The 20,425-nt window shown below is 39.2% G+C and overlaps 1 protein-coding gene across 1 annotated transcript in view; it reads left to right on the forward strand.

The window, feature by feature from the left end:
* The window catches only part of MYO3A (myosin IIIA), a 120,386-nt gene that overhangs the window by 14,656 nt on the left and 85,305 nt on the right, over positions 1-20,425 (forward strand). The window contains exon 4 of the mRNA XM_075143942.1: positions 20,073-20,177. Within this exon, the coding sequence (XP_075000043.1) occupies positions 20,073-20,177 (105 nt within the window). The remainder of the gene's footprint in view (positions 1-20,072; positions 20,178-20,425) is intronic.

Raw genomic sequence — 20,425 nt, forward strand, 5'->3', positions numbered from 1 at the left:
GAGCATCTTTGAAAATCTAGCTTCTGTTGTGTCTGCTGGGCATTTGAAACTCCATCTGTGAAACTTCGGGCTTGTAAAGGATGGATGCCAAACAGCCAGGATGGAACAGACTGTGAGGAAACAGTCAAGTGTTTATATTTTAACTTTTATATTTCACATGGGTTTACTTTCTTAATGTGAAAAACACAAGCCTACATCTGGAGTATAAGTTTTATGTTTACTCTTTGCATGCCAAGCTGTGTATGTGCAATTGCTAGTATGGAGCGTGTGGAATAGTCTTGGATGCTTTCTGTCACTGCACATGTAGATCCATGAATGCAATGGATTTCAGTTGGTGTGTGTACGTGTAGATATGCATAAGTAGAAAAATAAATTCCAATGGTGACTTTGGTGAAGCTTTCCTTTTAATAAAAGTATCTGTGAAAGAAAACTGTCGTGGAAGAGATTCCTCTGTTGAAGTGTCACCTTCCTTTCAGCTTGTATGCAGCTTCACAGGGCCGTTGCAGTTTGTTTTTCACAGTCGCTATTTAGGTGTCCTACAGTTTAGAAGAATGAAGATATCTTCATCATCTCCATTCTGTTTTGTTGGGGTTTTTTTTAACAATATATTTGTGTCTAAATTCATAAAGGTGGTGATTAGTCTTCACTTGAGCTTACAGAGACCTCTGTTTCCATTGCTTTGGGTTTTGTTTTGGTTTTTTTATTTATTTTATCTTAAAAGAGCATTTTCACTTCAGAACTGTTGCTTCCCCTGAAGACGGGAATCCAGTCTTGAAATTTAGATTTGCAGAGTTTGATACCAAGGAGGAGATCTTTCTTGTCTCCTTCTCTCAAAAAAGCTGTTAACTAATCCCTGCAAATTCTGTGTGATCCTCTGAAATGAAAATGGACCTTTTGCAGTCATCACCTAGCCTTTTGGTACATTCCCAAAGACTGGAAGGACAAACAGTGTAGACCACTGCAGGTTGCATAATCTGAAGCAGCTTCCACAGTATCTGAATGCAAAATGATGTCAAGGAGGAAAAGTAGAGAATCAAATGCAGATTATTGTACACTGTAGTATTCTGGATTCCTGCAAAGCTGCAGCTGCCAGGAAGAGCTTACAGGAGCAGTGGGGCATTGAAAGCAGAGCTTGTTGCTCGCTCTGCTTTTGTGTTCTGTGATGGGATCTGTGGGCAGGAGGTTTTGGAGGGAAAGTTTCTCAAATTCCACTAGGAATGGGTTGTGATAGATGGCAAAACTCAGCATTTAGTAATGGGCTTAGAGCCACCACTGTAGTTTACCAACAAAGTTACTCTGTAGAGTGTTTGAATCCGTATATGTAGATGTTATTAAATAATTTTTTCCTAGACAAAAAAATTCCTCAACTCTTTAAGAAATGTCCCATACAACGTATCAACAGCAAGCCAGTCTGGAAAGAAAGATTGTTGCCAGGTTTCTTTTCTCCTAATTCAATCTTCATAATTGGTTATATGAACTGTACTGTTCAATTCTTACACCTTTTTTAGTGTATATAATGTGATGATTTTTGACATACCCCATAGTTTTCGGTAGCTGTTTTGTATTGCACTTGATCGTATTTGGGTTTGGGGGAAAAGAGGCTAATCAGATTTGAACTAGGCTAAGGTAAGTGGCTGAGGTACAGTTTTGAGGCCAAAACTGACCAAGTAGCTAAAAAGACTATCCTACAATATTGTAAAAGGTTCTTGAGAGATTTTAGTGTCTAATACTTAAATTATCATAAAATCGTCAGACCTTGTAAGTTACCACCCATTCTGAATACTGGAAAAGACCTTGGATGGGTTTATGATGAGATTATTGCAGTATTGGTGTGAAATATTCCACTCCACCTTCCATCTCTGTTTTCCAAAATGAATCTATTCTCATGTGATTTGGTACCTATTGAACCTGTACTCTCAAATTCTTGGACAAGATAGTTGGACGTTCCATTTTTAACTAAAATTGACACTTTCATTTGCTGCTCACTCTAAAGCATATGTCAATAGTGAGGCACTGGATGTTCACAATCCAGATTGAAGGTATTGTCCTCTGACTAGAAATCATTAAACCAGATGACTATCAAGAAATATTTGCCTACAACTATATGGAATTTGGAGCTGACCTATTGGTGTGGGTCATCTGACAGTTTCTATGTCTATAGAAGCCAAAACCAGTTGCTTCAGAATGATGGAAATGTTTTGTTACAGAATAATCCTGGGTAAACATGACATTTCTTTCAAATCTTTTAACTTAATAATTGCCTAATAGCACGTGTGTTTATAGAAAATCTTTTTTTTGAATTTGAAGTGAAATTCCTCATTTTCTGCTGAACACTTGGATTTCATTTTCTTTGTTGTATTTCTCTGTCTCTGTGTTAATGTGCAGATTACCTAAGTGATCTTGTAAGCATTTTGAAGTTGCAGTGCTGTGAGCTGGAAATATGCTTCTGAGAGAGTAGGAGCTATTGTTCATTACTTTTTTTCTGTTAAAATAAACAAATACTTTTTTGATATAATAAAGTATCAAGAGATACGTAATCAATCTCATACTTGGATTTAACCTTTCAGTGTAGATCTAATCAGTTAAAAAACATGCATAATGATTAGTTGGAAAAATAAAAAACCTTTTTGCGTAACACACTTCTGCATGTGACACTCTATTACAGTATTTGTAGCAGAAGTGTAAAGTTACTGCATTGTGCTCATCTTAACACATAAGGACCTAAATCTGGGACTAGTATAGAATATGAATTTTAACAAATAATTAAAAACTAGAGGAAAACTAATAATATAAGAGCTTTTAGCATCATTAGCATTTTTTGATAATAAAATAACCTAACTTTCTCAGTTCAGCATTTTTAAGGAAACCACCTACAGGAATGAATGTGGAACAGGAATACATCTGTAGGAATAACAATACTCTTGACTCTCCGTTCAGAAATGCCCTTCTCTCTGTAGGCTGCACTCAGATAGGCTGAACATCTGCCCCTGTGTGGATGCTGTTCTAATCACGTTTATAATACAGAATATTGCTGGAGGGAGGATTCTTGCCAGGTGTATTAAGCCTTGTCACGTGCGTCCAGAGATGCAGGCAGAAGAAATTGGCCTATTGAGTCTGCAGTCTGTTGAAACCACTTGAGTATTTTATTTGGGATGAATCAGCTTAGCAGTTTCATGTCAGCAGACATCAGCATGATGACACAGCTAAGGCAGAGTGTGCTATAGCCCGTTTCTTGCTGCTCTGGATGTTAGTTAAGAAGGGAATAGATCCGAGATAGTTGGAAATCAGCTGATGGAAGATGGAGCAGAGAGGTAAATCGTATCAGGCCGTACAGGTGAGCATGTAGGTCAAGGGCAGGTGGGGAGAACAAGTGGCACAGCCCTCGCCTGAGATCTGGTGCTAGTCAACCTAGTCAAGACCTAGTCAAGACTGAGTGAAGGCTGAAAATACCACAGCAAGGTAAATGGCAGGTCTTACACAGCTTTTACTTGCTACTGTAAGCCAGAGGCCAAGAATCATAATGCAACGTATTTCCATAGTTTATTTCCCACACAGATCAGGTAGAACTTTAAGAAGCATCTCAGTCCATTTTCAAAAGACACATAGTTGCGTGTGCCATATTTGAGATGGATTTGGGTTTGTGAGTCACATAAGTAAGCTAGTATATTTTATCATTATCAATACATTTTTATGCTTAGGAAAGAGAGGGAACATCCATTATTTTTATAGTAAAAAAAAGATTTTGTTTTTATGAGTTAAAATGTAGCTTGGTAGGGAAAAAAGTTTGGATGGAGTGACTTTCCACCTAAAAATAGAGTTTTGTAATATCAAAGCATTTTGTAGAAACCTCTCCATTTTTGGAGAGGTGTATGTCCATTTCTGGAGAGGTGAAGGGAATCACCAGGAAGTTATAGAAATAAATCCCTTTGTGCTGAATGTCAAGATGACTGTCAAAGCATTCTTTTTAGTTGTTTTGGTTCTCCTAGTGTGTATGTGAACATTTCAAGAACATTTGCAATGCCCTGCTGAGTTAGACCAATGGTCCATGTAGCACAGCATTCTGTCTCTTGTGGTGACACTAGAAGATGCTATTTAGGAAGAGTCTGTCCAATATTTGCAGTCCATTTCCCTCATGCTCTCCAGCAACCATGATTGTTGTATGAAGGATGTCTCAGACTATTCTATTTAGTATCCATTTATAGATACAGTAAACTGATGATGATACTGTCATGCTATACAGTCTCCTCTTAGAGCATGCGATTTTAATTTTTGTGTCATTATTATGTATTTATTACTACATATAATATTCCACATACTAGAATATAATGTTTTCAACATTATGAAAACATTTCTAAATCAAAATATTTTTCAATGTGTGGTAAGAAATTTAGAATCCTGTTCATTTGAAAAGGAGGAATATATTACAATTTGCAGTGGACTGCGAGCTCTGTTTTCTAACCAGGTACTTAAAAAGTACCTTCACAAATAATATTTAAGTAGCTAGTGCAATCTGTACAGGTGCTGGTTATGCACAGTCCAGACTGAAATGAACGTGATTCATCTTCATTCTCGTGTAGAACCTTTTCTTGTTCTAGTGTAATCTTCATCAGAGAAATCATGTGAAAGTGTAGAATAGCTTGTGCTTGGAACCTGCTTCTCTAAAGAAGTGACATGTTAGCCCTTTCCATTCAACCTTATAACGTGGGAAAATAAAGGCATTAAATAAATTAATAACTTGTATCATTCTGCATTGTTGCAGGCAAAGCGGTATACTTTGAGTTCAGTCTTCTGGATGTTTCTTGATGTTAATTGAACCTGCTAACCAGACAGTGGTAACTCAAAAGAATTACAGAAAGATTATCATGAAGGATATTGTGATCCAGTTGGCAGCTATGTTTGCTAATTTAAAATTTGCCTGAAGTGATTCAGATTTGTTACTTAACTTTGATCTTTTAAAGTTAACGTTAAGAGGAAAAATTTTAAATGTACAAATATCTAAATTATCTTTTTAAATCCTTGGGATACTTTTATTTGTGTTGCTTTTTTTCAGAAAGAGCAAAACCATTAAACCCAGTAAATAGAAGCTCTCAGGAGTTTGAATTAAACTAGAACACAGAAAATTGTAGTGCTTCAGTTCACCTGGTCCTCTTTTCGCAAGCATAGACGAAGTACAAACCCATGGTGTGGATTCCATTTAATCTGAGCGAGGACACTGTAGCTCCATATGGAAAAAAGGAATAAAGTGCCAGTATACCAAACCGCCAACCTGCTGTACCAGGGTAGTGGCAGTCCGTTGTACTAGATTACTTCTAGTGGCTTGCCTGGCCTGGGAAAGCTTGCACATCTAGCCAAAATGCTTGTAACAGGGTAAGAACTGTGAGAGAACCTATCTGACAAAGACTGTTACTGTGCGATAAGCACAGGGTAGCAAACCAGTGTAGTTCCTACTCAATTACCAATTATAAGGGCAGTTGCAATTGTCTGGTGAGTCATTTACATATACTGAGTATATAACAAGCTGAGATCCCCTGATATAAGTGCTTTCTGGTTTTGTGCAGATCCTTTAGAAGAATTGCCATTCTTGAATTTGCCCAGAGATGGAGAGCTCAGCACAACGTGTAGAGTATCAATTACTCACTCCTTTCCAATCCTAAAAGTGAGCCTTCATAGCAGGGAGCTTACATCAAAGCTTTAAGCCAAATAGAACAAATGGATTTGGAAATGGAGAACCAAAGGGATAACAGAAGTCAGTTGTGATCTCAAGCAGCTGCAAGCATTTGTCAGCATTGCAGCACAGGAGAGTTATTAAGGAGGATTTGAAGGAGGATAGCGGTGTGGTTTTCTGTTTATTTTGGCTGCTCCTTCAAAGCAGAAAGGAAAACATGTTATGCCTACAGTTAGCTGGTGTTGGATGCAAGCACTGCGAGTTGATCAAGGGTAGGAGTAGATCTGTTGCTGCCTAAGGAAAGGTATTAGGACTGCTACAGGTCCTGACAGTAAAAGCAACTAGGTCATATCTGATGTGATTGAGAAGGGGCAGCCAGCATAAGGATTGAAGGGAAGAGTGGCATGGTCAGAGGTGGCCAGTTAGGGATAAGAACTCACCAAGGCCAGGAAAAGAAGGTGTTGCAGTAACTCCTGGGTAAAATGAAGAATGCTGAACAATACTTCTGCACTACTGCTTCTGGCCTGGAGTGAGTCAGCTGTGCTGTTGCACTGTTTTTTCTGGTGTTTGGAGAGCGAAATTTAGCAAATCAGATGCTTCCAGATGTTTGCAAATGCTAACTGTGGTCACAGAGAACGCCCTAGAATTCATGAAATATGTATACATTTTCCTCACAGATCCATAAATGAACAGTGACAGCACAATTTACATACGTGTCAGATAGAGAAAAATGAGTATAATTAATGCCCAAATCTTGTGTGGCTAATAGTTTTGGATCCTTCACTGACCTACTATCAGAAGAGTTTCTGATCATGTTGCTTTTTCAACATGACATGTAATTCTAATATATGGTGTAATTCACTGAAGTGCGTCCTTTTTTTTCTTTTTTTTTTTTTAATAAGAAGAAATCCTCTGCTCTGTTATATAATGTCCTATCTGTGAATTATAGTTATGCATCTAAAGAAGTATCAGTCTCAGCAGGTACAGTTGCATTGGGGAAGGGAGATTTTTTTCAGCTGGGGAGTTACTGGGAGATACTAACAGTGTAATTCTAGGTTGCAGTGTGGTTTGCTACAAAAGAGGAGCAACCGCTGTCCAAAGTAAGATCTAGGTATTGATATTTTTAAAAAATTGAGGCTAAAGTCTCCAGAAGCATAATATGAACTTTTAGGATCAGGACAGCCATAACAATGTATTATGAATTCATGTATTCATGAAATCCCTTTCCTAGCTCCACAATACAAAGAAAGGCAGAGATCTATCATCCAAATATTTCTGCTGCTGTTGTGTGGCTTAACATGGGTGATGCTTCAGCTGTTTGAGAGCTGTGAGACTGGGTGATGTAAAACATGAAAAGAGACAAGAAACCGTAAAAAAAACCCCACCCCTCGCCCCCCCAAAAAAAACCAAAACCACAAACAACCAAGAGAGATTCTTCAACTTTTACATTCATATCAAATTTTGCAGTAGGTGACGATATATTTACTTCTGACTCATTAGTTTTGATTTTATGAGCTCTGTAGGGGGACTGATAAGTTCTGTGTGCTAGGTAAATAGATCAACATTTTTAAAAATCTGTTTATCTAGATAATCTTCCTTGACCAGGGATGCAATGCCTTTACCTCAGTCCCACATCGCAGGGCAAAGAGTCCTGTAACATGTATAGGGCAGGGGACAGGTATGGTTCTTGCAGTGAGAATGTGCTGTCACCCCCACAGGCAACTTGAAACTCTTCAGAAGACACTGCTCCTTTTCTGCATCCAGGCATAGACTACTGCTTCAGAGTGCTATTTGTGCCAAAGCAGGCTGGGTATGGAAAAGAAAAGCTCAGAGCAAGGCGGGTAGTTCTGTCCTTGTCTCTTGTTGAGCTTTCCAGTGCCATGTAAGAGTCCTGATGGCTGGCAGTAAAGCATTTTTCTCTCCATTAGCTTGATCTCTGTTGTGGTTTAACCCCAGCCAGCAACTAAACACCACACAGCTGCTTGCTCGCCCCTCCCCCCTCCCCCCCCCCCCCGCCCCCCGGCCCCGGTAGGATGGGGAAGAGAATCGGGAGGACACAAGTAGGAAAACTCGTGGGTTGAGATAAAAACAGTTTAGTAATGGAAATAAAACAAAGTAGAACAGTAATAATAACAATGATAACAACAACAATAACAGAATGAGTATACAAAGCAGGCAATGCACAATGCAACTGCTCACCACTCGCTAACTGTGTGTCGCCAACGGGGGGAGAGCCCCTCCACACCCCTGTTTTTATACTGAGCATGACGTCACATGGTATAGAATACCCCATTGGCCAACTGGGTCAACTGCTCCAGCTATGCCCCCAGCTCCCCCTCCACTTGGCAGAGCATGGGAGGCTGAAAAGTCTCCCCGGTGCAAGCACCACCCAGCAACAACCAAAGCATCAATGGGCCATCAACGCTCCTCTCACACCAAACCCAAAACACAGCGCACACCCCCAGCTACTGGGAAGAAAGTTAACCCTGTCCCAGCCGGAACCAGGACAATCTCTTTCTCAGCTAATGGCGTTGTCACTCTTCATGGCACCTCTCTGCATGGAAGAAGGGGAGAGGAGCTGCTGTCAGTGTTGCAAAGCATCTAATGCTTGTTCTTGATGTGGAAAGACGTTTGGCTGAAAAAATCTGCAGCCTCAGAGCCTGCAGCCTGCAGGAAGGCTCAGAGCCTGGGGAGACACTGATCATGCGATCTCCTTTTGGGATGTTGCATGGTGGGAGTGACTTAGGCTAGTGTATGTATGTCAGGTTTAGCGTGCAATTTCATGTCATTGACGCTGTTGGGACTTCAATTGTTGAACTCTATTCGAATGAAGATTTTGTCTTAAAAAAATAATACAATTATAAGGAATGGGTAGGAGTATGGAAATTGGAGTTGTTCTTATTGCTGTGATAGTTTTGGCGGGAGTGGGAAAATCCAAATTCGGTGACATGCATTTTTCTGTGAGGCCTCTCTGAGTAACAAGCGCTGGATGGAATAAGTCCCATAGGAATCTGTGGGAACGCCTAGAAGCAGGACCCAACGGTCTCATTTTGGCTTTCAAAGAGATGAGCTTACCTGAGATAAACTAGAGACATCGCTATATCGGTTACTTCTCTCTTACATGAAATAGAGGACCTTGTGGTATGTACAGATGAATAATTTATTTAGGATTTTCCTTTGGCATATTTACAGTATGCTTTTGTTAGGTACAGCAGTTATTATATGCAGATACATTTCCATCTGAGGGAATAAAGGCAATTTTGTGGAGTTTAAAAAAAGCTTTGGATGGAAGTTTGTTCTGTATAGTGGAATATATAATAAGAGTTATAATAAGAAAGCAGATATGCACCAGTTTTTGATATGGGAGATTTACTATAAAACAATAATCTTTCAGGAAATTACATAGTGGAAAATAACTAGTCCATTTGGGTTTTATGGAGGGTGGAGTGGGGGGAAGGGAGTTGTCATTTGTCTAAATATTATCAGGTATTTCCAAATGACATATATAGAAGAAAAATTAAACAATTGAAAATTGGTTTTTTGTATTTCTCAACATGGGTCATTTTTCAATAATGTCTTTGGTTATAATTGCTCCATTCCGACCAACACTGAATATTTTGATCCATTACTTGTCTGAATCAGCCTTGGTTTCTCCATTTCTAATGTGTCCCTCTTTGCTTCCCAATTAGAGCAATTTTTCACTCTTGAATTATATCCTATTGCTCAAGATCAAAGATTTGTGGCTACAACTATCATTTGATGCTTCAAAGTTTTAGTAAATACTCATAATTCCTCTGCATAATGAGTATTTCATATTACATCACTTGCACAGTCTGCATCTTTTAAACAAGTGGTGAGCATATGTTATGACCCACCTTGCTGGAGAATACTGCACATACAAAAAGCTGGTTCTGAGTAACCTCTAACAATTTTTACCACCATAGAGTAAAGCAAAAGCCCAGAAGAAAAACCCTGGAGTTTTACCATTCCACTATGTATTTAAATTGCATGTGAATACTATGCCTATGACATTCTAATATTTAACACCACTTTGCTTTCTGTACATTTTATTTTTTATCACATCTTTACTGAAGATGTGAGGTTATTTAAAAAAACCCCAAAACACCAAATCGAAAACCCACATTTGTGTAGCTTTTGGTTAAATCCCAGGTTACCAAACCTCCTTTAGCTTTAGTGGGGGATGGCGTCAATCATTGTAAGAATGCTTGAGCTAAGGCTTGTCTCTTTTTGCTTCAGACACCTGAGGTTTAAAGGCTTAAATTCAAGTGTGATAGACAATATAATTTTGCTGTGTTTGTTCTCAGTTTACATGTTGGATCCCTTTATAAAGGGAGTGACTGGAGCAAATGGACTTGTCTGTAGGGAGAGAGGTCTCCTCGTCCTTGTTCTTTGTTGGGCCCAGAGGTCTGGAGGCTGCAGACTATGGGAGAAGAGTACTATAGCAAGGAACAAGGAGCCGGGATGTGCAGAAAGCAGACATCCAGGTGTCAGTGGTGACAAAAAGAAAAGTTTCCTAGGCTCCAGAAAGGATGTCAGCTTTTGTTGCAGTTCAGAAAGCTGCGGACTTTGCTGAAACCAAACCCTGGAAGCAAGGAACTGCCTTGCACAGACACAGTGAGCAGGGAGAGATTGGTTTACAGAGCACTTTAATTTCAATTCTGGCTAATCTAGTCTCTCTGAGTTAATCATTCCAGTAGTTTATTTAAAGAAGAAAAAAGGAAAACAAAAGAGTCTTTTGAGTTTAGCATCCTTTTGGTTCTTACAAAACTCTGTCTTGGAATGTCCTTCAAGATGTTCTTGCTGCGTTAGGGTCCCATGGCAATTACAGAGTCACCGTAGCTCCTTTTGTAGTCACCAGAGAGAGGCCACCAACTCCTAGAGCGGTTAAGCTGTACACTCCTGCGAGGAGAGGAATTGACTTTTGGCTAAGTGTGTTTCAGCTTCACTCGTTTTGTAAAAGGAGCCTTTAGACAAGCCCCATTGTTTGGATCTGTGCTTCCCCAGCTTTCAAACTCAATAGGAAGATATCTATTGCAGTAATTTAAATTACAGTGAATTATACTAAATTATTCTCTTCATGTAGGAACACAGACATAAAATGAATTATGTGTAGTGTGGACATGGCAGTACTTGGAACTACTGTCTGAACCCCGAGTCATATAGAAATGATGCTACAAAAGAGGAAGGTGCTTTGAAATGTTTAATTGGTGAAGAGTGAACAAAAGTAACGTGGTTCTGAGCAGGCAATAAAAGCTGTGAAGTGCTCGCTGTTATCACAGGCTGCCCTATTTGCTTACGAGAGTCTGTGTTTTCCAGAGCCTCAGCTAAGTTTGCAGCAGTCAGTAGAAATAGTTCTGTTGACATTATTGATCCCAAACTTAGGCCCTGCTTTTTCTCCCTAGCCAAGTTTTGCACTCTAAATGTTATTTGTACCACTGCTCCTTGTGTACAATAAAATGATGAATTGCACTAAGTTTTCTGTATCAAAATGTTCTGTCTTTGTAAGCTACCTCTTGCATTTGCTCAGAAAGTCCTGGGCTCTTTACTGACCAGTGCCTTTCAGTTTTGTACTTAGGTTAGCTCTGATTTTGCAAAATGATCCTTCCGTTTATTTGATTTTTAAAAAATTACAGCTGTGTTATGCCAGGCTGTGAAGCTATAGTTGAAGCCCCTTCAGAATTTCTGTTGTAAATATATTATCCAGTGATTTAGATCTTAGTTGCTTTACACAGCCCTATTCCAAATAGCTTGATGCCACTTCAGCTGTATACTCTTCTGGGGAGGAGATGTGGACAGGTGATACATTAATTTCTTAATTAGCAACTTCATGGGGATATAAATGTATTATATCATAACATAAAGAATGTGAATTATGGGATGGTGCAATATGAAGTTTGTGTCAGGAAGAGCTAGCAGGAGAATTCAACTGGGCTGTGCCCAGTAAACCTTTTGTACAGCACTGTCACCTACTTGCTTTTTTTCATTCTGTTAGGGGCAAAACAATGTTTTAGAACAGAAAAAATCCTTTGAGGGGATTACTTCTTTTTCTTCTTGTATATGTAAAGCCTGGTGGCTTCATTCAATTATGCTGAGTTTCAAAGAAGAAATTTAGAAAAATGCAATATTGGCATAGATGTGGCTTTTCCATTTTGGCCACGGTGTGAGGTGGATATATCTAAGTCCTGACTGAAGAAGATAAGACGCTGTGAAGGCCAGCATTGCGTAAGATGGAATAGGCAAACTTTTCCTCTGGCTGGCTGTCTTGTCAGCGCATGCACATGGCAAAGAAAATAAGAAGTTAAAAGCCAAACTGAAAGTGAAGGAATCGAAGCAACAAACAAAGACCCGTGAGGCTGTGACTAACACAGCCCTGGAGGTGCTAGATCTGTAAGAGAGCAAAATTATAAATAGCACATGGTTTGTGATCAGTGAAGCGAAATAACTCAGGAAAACTGTCCATTTCAGTGATACGTTTCATTCATACTAGATTGAAAGCAATCAACTTTACCTAAAAGCATAGAGCATTGCTATGGTTTCTTTTGGATATGGGTTACCTTGTACTTTGTTAGGAAAAATAGGAGCCACAGTGCACATCTTTCTTCTATTTGAGGTGAAATTAAGACTACACTACACAGACAGGAGCTGCATATCAAACCACTTGGCCCGTTGAAAAAACTGATTTAGTTCCCTGTAGGTCTTCACAAGGACCTTCAAGTATTTGTGGTAGGCGTTAGGTGCTGTCAGTGGAATGTGCTCTTTGGCGGTAATAATTGTGAAGACATGTCACACCATAGGCAGAGAATAGGAATTAATCTGGTCATGGCTGACCTTGTGAGACAGCGAGGATTGTGAGACAGACAGTCCATCAAGTTCTGTCTTGGAGACAGAAGCAAAGAAAGTGATTCTGGAAATGGCTGTATCAGGTTGATTCTGTTCTAATAGAGAACATCTCTTCTGAAAAGTTGAAGATGGAAGGAAATTTGAGTGAAAAAGGCCCCAAAATAATTGTGTTCACTTTCCTGAGGAAAGGAAGGATGGTGGAGCAGCAGAGTAAAGATAATGTGCTTTAGGAGAGTATGCTTCACCTGGCTTGGGGAACTGGTAGGTACCTGTGCTTAGGAAAAATAGTATAAAAATGAAGGAAAGCAGGATAGCTGGCAATTATTGAAAGACATTAAACACACAATAGCAAATTAGCTGATGCAGAGAAAAGATAAAAGCACAGTAAGAGACGAGTAAGAATGCATCAGGATTTGCTGCCTTTAATATTTCAGAATGCCTTCAAGTAGGAGAAACAAAAATGCACAGCTAAGGTACAGGCATTTAAGGATAAGCTCAGAGAGGTTAACGTGGAGAGTGGTAAAGACAAGATTACGTTACTAAGACAAGAGAGAAGTGAGATACAAGAATGTTTAATATATGTCTTTACAAAGTGAAGAAAAATAATGACCTAGGGGAATACAGACCCGTCTGTTTAACTTTGACATCCACAATGATTCCAGAACAAATTAATAGAAACCACTGTAGAAATATCCAGAACCCAGTAATGTGATAAGTGGTCAACTTGGATTGGACCAGAACAAATCATATTAATAAAATCTCTTAACAGGATAACTGGTGTCGTAGAGGGAAAGCAATAGATGAGATGTGTCGTCTATCAAATCTTAAGGATTTGATATGGTCCCATGTGACATTCTTGTGAGGAAAATGGAAGTACAGAAACTTCACATAAACAATAAAGCAGATAGCCTCTTTTTCATAAAACTGGACTCGGTAGTTCACTTTTGGCATGGCAGAATCTCAAGTGGGCATCTGTTTTTGGTCTGTTTCTGTTCATGAATAACTTGGGTGATGAAACAAAGTCCACATAAAAAGTTGGGAGTGGACACCTAGGCACATTGGAGAATAGCATCAGATTCACAGTTGTGAATACCAGAGGGATTTTTTTGAATCACAGGAAAAAAAATCAGTAGACACATGCAAAGTACTGCTATCCCTAGGAAGAAGAAATGGGACATACTTGACTAGGCAATGGGACTGCAGAAAGGGATTCTCCGCAAAGTGGAGATTGTTCTATTCACCTTTTCCCAGCTAAGACAAGACTTCCAAAGGAATTCTGTATGCAGTTTGGGGCAAAATGTGTCGCAAACATCAGTGGCAAATTGCAGGCAGTCTAAATTTAGAAAACATGGATGATTTCAAATGGTTACAGCAACTGACTTTGTATAGCCTAAAAAAGAGAAGAATGACGTATCGTGACAGTAGTCTGACAGAGATGATGTTAAATAGAGAATAATGATAATTTATTATCAAAGACTACTGGGGGGAAGGGTAAAAATAAAGCAGTTTTACTGGAAGCAAAAAAGATTCAGATTGGATAGTAGGAAAAATGCTCTATCAGGCTAGTGAAACACAGAAACAGGCTACTTAGAAAGATTGGAGTCTCCCTCAGTGGGAGATTTTTAGGAGGAGGTTAGACAAGCATCTGTCAAGGACCATCTGAAAGTACCAGATCTCTACACAATGCGAATGCAGTGGACTAATTTATTTCTTGAGGTCCCTTTTACTCCTATGTTTCTGTAGTTTTATGACAACAAAACAGCAACAAATAAGAATCTTTTGTTCTTACAGCAGTCAGTACTAAAAGGAAGGTGCAGTCAGCTCAGAGGCTGGCAGCACTGCTGTACTGCATGCTCAATGGAACAGGTCACATTACTGATCTATTCTAAGAACAGAAAAAATTAGAGATCAGTGCCTGACATGCTTTTAGCATTCTTATGTATGATAATATTAAAACAAGGTTGGACAATGTGACTTTTTCATAACTATCATTCATGCATGCCATAAGTTGTGCATATGTGATGTGTTACCCAGTCATTTATGTCTGTGCAGCCTGTAAAGATAGGGAAGGTAGTAATTGTGGTTGCTCCACTATTCGCATCCAAGCTACTGAAATAAGATGAAAGCACCTTGACAACTGCAGCATACAAGCAAATGTTACCTGACAGCTTAGTACAGATGCATAAATCAGGAGCAGTTGGATGATTAAAGGCTGTAATAGCCCTAACAAAAGTGGTAGTTTTCTTAAAAGCAAAGCTGATACTGAATCCTTATTCAATGGGCATCAGAATCGAGAATAGCTGAACAGAGAGAAATGTATCAGCTGGGTCAGATGAAGAGTGAGTAAGACCTACAAAGAGTACCTGCATGACTGTGATGTGATGGCAATTTTAACTGACATTTCATGTGTTAGGATCATGCTATTTTATAAATCTATTGCTGAAGATGGCTTTGCATACCAATAGCTCAATTACAGTAGCACAAGGTTGTGGCAGATGGGTGGGTGGAGGACTGTATGTCATCCCAGTATGAGTCTTTGCCTTTTAAGTGCCACAAAATCATAAGGGAGGAGCCCTTTGCTACCACTGTAGAAGAGTCATAAGCACCTCTTCTGATACAGCTATGTATGGCTGTCAGAGCTACAGCCCTTTCAGGCAGGTTTTCACATGGATTAAGCCTTCTGTCAAATTATGCTTTCCCTTGGCCTGAGTATGCAAGATTTCCTTAGTCCTTTCCCCCTGTTTCTGCTGTCTAAATATCCAAACTAGGGACTGAGTATTTTAAAATCCAAATATTATGAATCATAGAAAATTACAGCTTGGAAGAGGCCTTTGGAGGTTATTGGGTCCAGCCCTCTGTTCAAAGATGATTAACTTCTATGTTACAGGTTTGCACAGGGTCTTTTCCATTCAAGTTTTGAATATCTCCAAGGATAGAGAAACACAGATTTGCTGGGTAATCTGTTCTGGTGCTTAACTACTCTCGGTGGGAAAATTTTTCCTTTATGTCCAGTAGGAATCAACGACCTTGCACCTGGGGATTGTTGTCTCTCATCCTTTGCTATATGCCTCTGGGAAGTGTCTGTCTTTGTCTTCTCCGCGCCCTTTTAGGTAGCCCGAAGAGTTCAGTTTACTGCCCTTTTAGTTGCTTGTGTTTGCAGGTAATATTTGCATTCTGTCAGTGCAGGCAGTGAAAAAACTGCTGGTAAAGAAAATATCTGTAAATCACAAGGGAACAATAGAAGAAGTGACTTAACATTAAATTGATGAAAATTGCTCATGCACAAAGTTATCAAGATGACATTTCTAAATAACATCCTTGTGGGAGGATCATTAATATCTTCCCTTACCGTGTCTCATAGGCTGGACATTTATGAGAGCCTCTCTCTTTAAATTAAGTTTATTCGAAGTTTAAAAGAGGATTTCTATCCTTCCTTGGGAAAATGCAGCCTTTGGAGACTTCCTAAAAACAGTTCAGACTGAAGGGCTTTCCATGCATTTCATATACCAGAGTATGTGGTATCTGAGAACCAAACTGAGAAAGTCCATTCAGTTTACATCTTCTACTACTTGTGCTGCCAAACCTGAGCTAACAGATGCCACCACCACTTCTCCCATACCTAATTTTCCTCCTGGGATTACTGGTTGCTTAAAATAGGTATTATAAAAGTGATAGGAATCACAAGAAATGTGTCTGTGCGTGCAAGAGAGAATGTGTGCGCGTGTGTGGGGGGGGTTGAGAGTGTGGGAGAGAGAAATAGAATTCTTACTCTCTCCTCCCAGAAGAGCCCATGTCTTATGACAGGTTTGGTGAGTTACTTTGACCTTTTAGGGTAGGAAGCAGCCCTGTGGCACAGGTCAGAGAGACACCTACCTTCTACTATATGTCTGTGTTCCGAGTTCTCCATGCGTTTCTTGTTTTCTGCTTATAATGCCGTTCATCAAGGTATTCTGAGGAGATTCTACCAAATGATGTGGAGTCATGACACAGACTGATTAGCTATTTGGCCATGTGAGTTCACAATGCTTGCAATGAAATAATAGCTACCAGTACCTCTCTTCTCTAGATGCTTCACTGGAAACTGGAAAGATCTTTTTAAAAAACTATCTCTGTTGCCTTCATGATTTCTTGTCATCCAAGCATTACAGTTAGCTTAACTCGAACTCAGTAACTTTCGTAAGAGGCTACACAGGTTTTACTGTGGACAGCATGCTACTGAGAATCAGCAGAGATCATAATTATAAGCTGCAATATTTAACAACACCCCAGCAAACTTCCATCCGGCAGTACTGCTAAATAATGTTTATCCCATAATCTCTCACTGAAGGACTGTATGAGTTAAGGAAATGTGATTTTTTTTTTTTTTATGGTATACAGGTTTTTTTCCCTTTAAGTTTTTATGTCATGAACTAGATCCTGGTCAACATCCCCAAGGATAATTTATCTCCCTGTCTACTCAGATTCCCAAGCAAGCATGGTCCAGCACTGCATTGGGCAGGAGTATCGTAGTTTTCTGTAGCTTCGTCTTTTCAGAGGGAAGAGAAGGGCCTGACCCGTTATGAGAGGGACTTTTTGAGGTGTTTATGATAAGCTTGCGTTGAACACACACACAATTTGATAGCCCGAGTCAGGAGAAAGAATCATCGTTTGAACTTTAGTTATGTGGTTACAGGGACATGTGGCAGCTTCACCTGCAAAAAATGGACAGTAAAAATAGGAAATGAGACCGTATGCAACGTTTTACCCATAAGGACTTGTTTGACCTGTAGAAAAATAGAATAAGGTTAATACTAACCTGTGTCATCGCTGTCGTCATCGTTCCCCTCCCACCCCACCCCACCCAACTCAGAGCATACACGTACAGTGTCTGCCATAATCTCCTTTTCTAATCATAGTTTGTATTCTAATAATCCCTTTTCCTCCTTACAGCTGTTTGCGTTCTAATACCTATCCTTTTTTCCCCTCTTCCTCCTATGCTAGTAGTCAGAAAAATACAAATTGTCTGATGTAAGTAAAAGTACAACTCTTTGAGGCAGGAGTAGCAAAAGAAAAGTTGCCCTGTGCAACCTGTGTCTATGAGATCCTCAGCTGAACTCTGCCTAAGCAGCCGCTCTGCCTTGGGAGTCAGTGGAAGATTTCCATGGTGGTGTGGGTAACTTCTGGTTTTTTCTTCAAGACCTTCTCAGCTGGCCTTTTACATACCCAGGTTCAGTTTTGGTTTGGTCTAAAATAATCACAGTTTTAGCATCTTACTTTACCTGATATTTTAGATAAGTTTTATCTTATAATACAGATATTCATCTCGTAATAGGGATTTATCTCTTATGAGAGGGGTAGAAAAATTAGTTAAAGTGACATGTTTAAGAAAGTACAAATTAACATTGCCAACCCAGGCAAATAAATTCAGTCTTGGCTTTACTGCCTAAATATTGAAGAAGGTGATTTCTGAGGTATAGTTTCTTCCTCCTCCCACCTACAAAAAGAAAATATTCCTTTCTGGGTTAGTTTTCTTTGAATAGAAAGACTAACAGATATCCAGCTCTGTAACAAAAACAGAAGAAGATCCATCTATAAGAAGCCAAATTTTAATACTAGATAATGAAGAAAAATAGTTTGAAGAATATCATATGTGTAATTTATTTCACAATTGGTTTGTCACTTGTCAGACAGTTTCAGTGCCCTGAAATGCAAGTGCATTAAATTAACCGGAATTGTCATCATCCATTCAGTTTGATTAAACATGTCGGTGATGTGGCAAAGTTAAAGCAATAGAGATGCTGGAAGGATAATGTCATTGTAAAAAAAATAGAAAAAGTCAATGGAGAAGGCAGACCAGCATGGCTAAAGGCAGTAAATTAAATCCTGCTTGGGAATCTGACCCTGATCCAGCAAAGCGCTTAATCTTGTCATTTAAGCATATGAGTTCTTACCTTTCTAAGCATTCGTGTTGTCCCACTGAAGTAAGGGTGAGATTAAGTGAGTTCCAAGATTGCTGCCGTAGAGCTCAGCATCTATCAGACCAGAGCCTTCACTGACCTGATGGGGGACACGTCTTGCAACAAGACTTATGTATTGAATGGTATTTGTGTTCATGTGGTGCAAGTTCAATGCAACCCAGGGGTTCCAAAGGTAGTCAGAAAATTATTGTTATGTACAAAGGGCTATGGGTACAGAGGGCTATGGGTACAAAGGGCTATAAAATGTTTTATACTGTAAGGTGCAAGTCTTTTCGTGATTGCAGCGCAGAAAAAATGTAGAGGTATAGAAGAATAGATTTAAAAAATAATTTACAAAAATATCTGATGTCTGGAGTTCTGCAGTTGAAACGTTTTATGATAAATTATGCCCTTGATTTGAATAGACTTCAAAAACTGTAGTCAAAAGGAATTACTGCTTTGTGCTACATTGGTAAAATGTCTTATGTGGGTATTTATTTTTATATGAAAAGCTACTGGATGATACAGTATAAAAGTCACAATTTGTTTCACTGTTTTATTGGAAGCAGTTACTCCTTTACAAAAGCAATGACTCTTCAATCAATGAGTATTGTTAGGTGCATTATGGATAGTTTAAGGGCTTAAGTACCGATTGCATCTTTGCGGGTATGTAACTGCTACAGAGTTAGTCACTAAAGTTTCATTGTTGCTTCTTCCTGCGGAAAAATTGTAAGTGATAAAAATGAACATACGAAATATTGCAGGTCTAAACTAATCTGCTGGTAATGTGTGCTCACTAGTCTTTTTAGAGAGCAAGGCCAAACCTCTTCTTCCCGTGTATAGGGGACAGGACAGCGGGTTGCAGGAGACTAACTGGTCCTTAGGAGAAAGGATTGTCCAGAGTAGATTGTGGTTCTGCATCTCAAACAAGAAGCTGACAGGGTTGATGCTACAAGGGCTATAATTAGTCTTACAGCCATGGCCCACCTTGTTTCAGCGGGAGATGAGACCTTTCTTTCTGCAGCGCTTTCATCATCTTCCATGATGCCCATCCCTTGTGCGTAACGTCCTTCTACACTAGGAATTAAGTGCTGCTTGGCAAAGAGGGCAGCTTTCCCCTTGGAAGATTTTCTTGTTGGGGGAATTTCTCTGCTGCCTGTCTTCTGATGCCTTATCCATTTTATGTACCTGAGAATGCTTTTGCATCTGAGAATAGGTGCTGTAATAATCTGCATTGCTGGTGAGTTGCACATGATGAATGTAAGAAGCAATTAGCATGCCCCACAGAACATGTCTTCACAGCAAATTTGTTGCACTATAAGCTACTTCTGTTTCAGTGAAAAGCAATCATGTATATAGGAAAGCAAAGAGGTAGATTGCTGTACTTGTGTTTGGGCAAGAAGAATTAAATGCAGAAAGTAGTGAAAAAAAATTGCCAAAACTTGCTGTGTATGTTGCTTGTATAAACGGTAGACATAAGGACAAATTTGTGGTTTGCCAGTTTAATAGGAGCTCATTTGGCTACAAATACGAATACTACTGAAAACTAAAACCAGGTGGCTACTCCAACACTTCTTAATTCCTTTTTATATTCCCCTGATGTTTTGCAGCTGTGTAATGGTGGATCTGTGACTGATCTTGTGAAAGGATTTCTGAAGAGAGGCGAAAGGATGAATGAACTTATAATTGCTTACATTTTACGCGAAGCTCTAATGGTAAGATAAGCTCTCAGTGAAAGGACAGTCAATATTCAGCTCATATTTTTTTCTTTGAATGAATGAAGATCATGTCCCCATTAACAAGGCACACTATCTTATGTTATAGCAGTGTTTAATGAAATCAAGGTAATGTGTAATTCAGACAGTTCTTTTTGAACAAACAAGGTAAAGAATAATTCATCTGTTTGTTTCATTATTAAGAGAATGAAAATTGATTTCTGACCATTGATTCCTCTCCTTAGTAA

Source organism: Calonectris borealis, chromosome 2, assembly GCF_964195595.1.
Source record: "Calonectris borealis chromosome 2, bCalBor7.hap1.2, whole genome shotgun sequence".
Taxonomy (NCBI): Eukaryota; Metazoa; Chordata; class Aves; order Procellariiformes; family Procellariidae; genus Calonectris; species Calonectris borealis.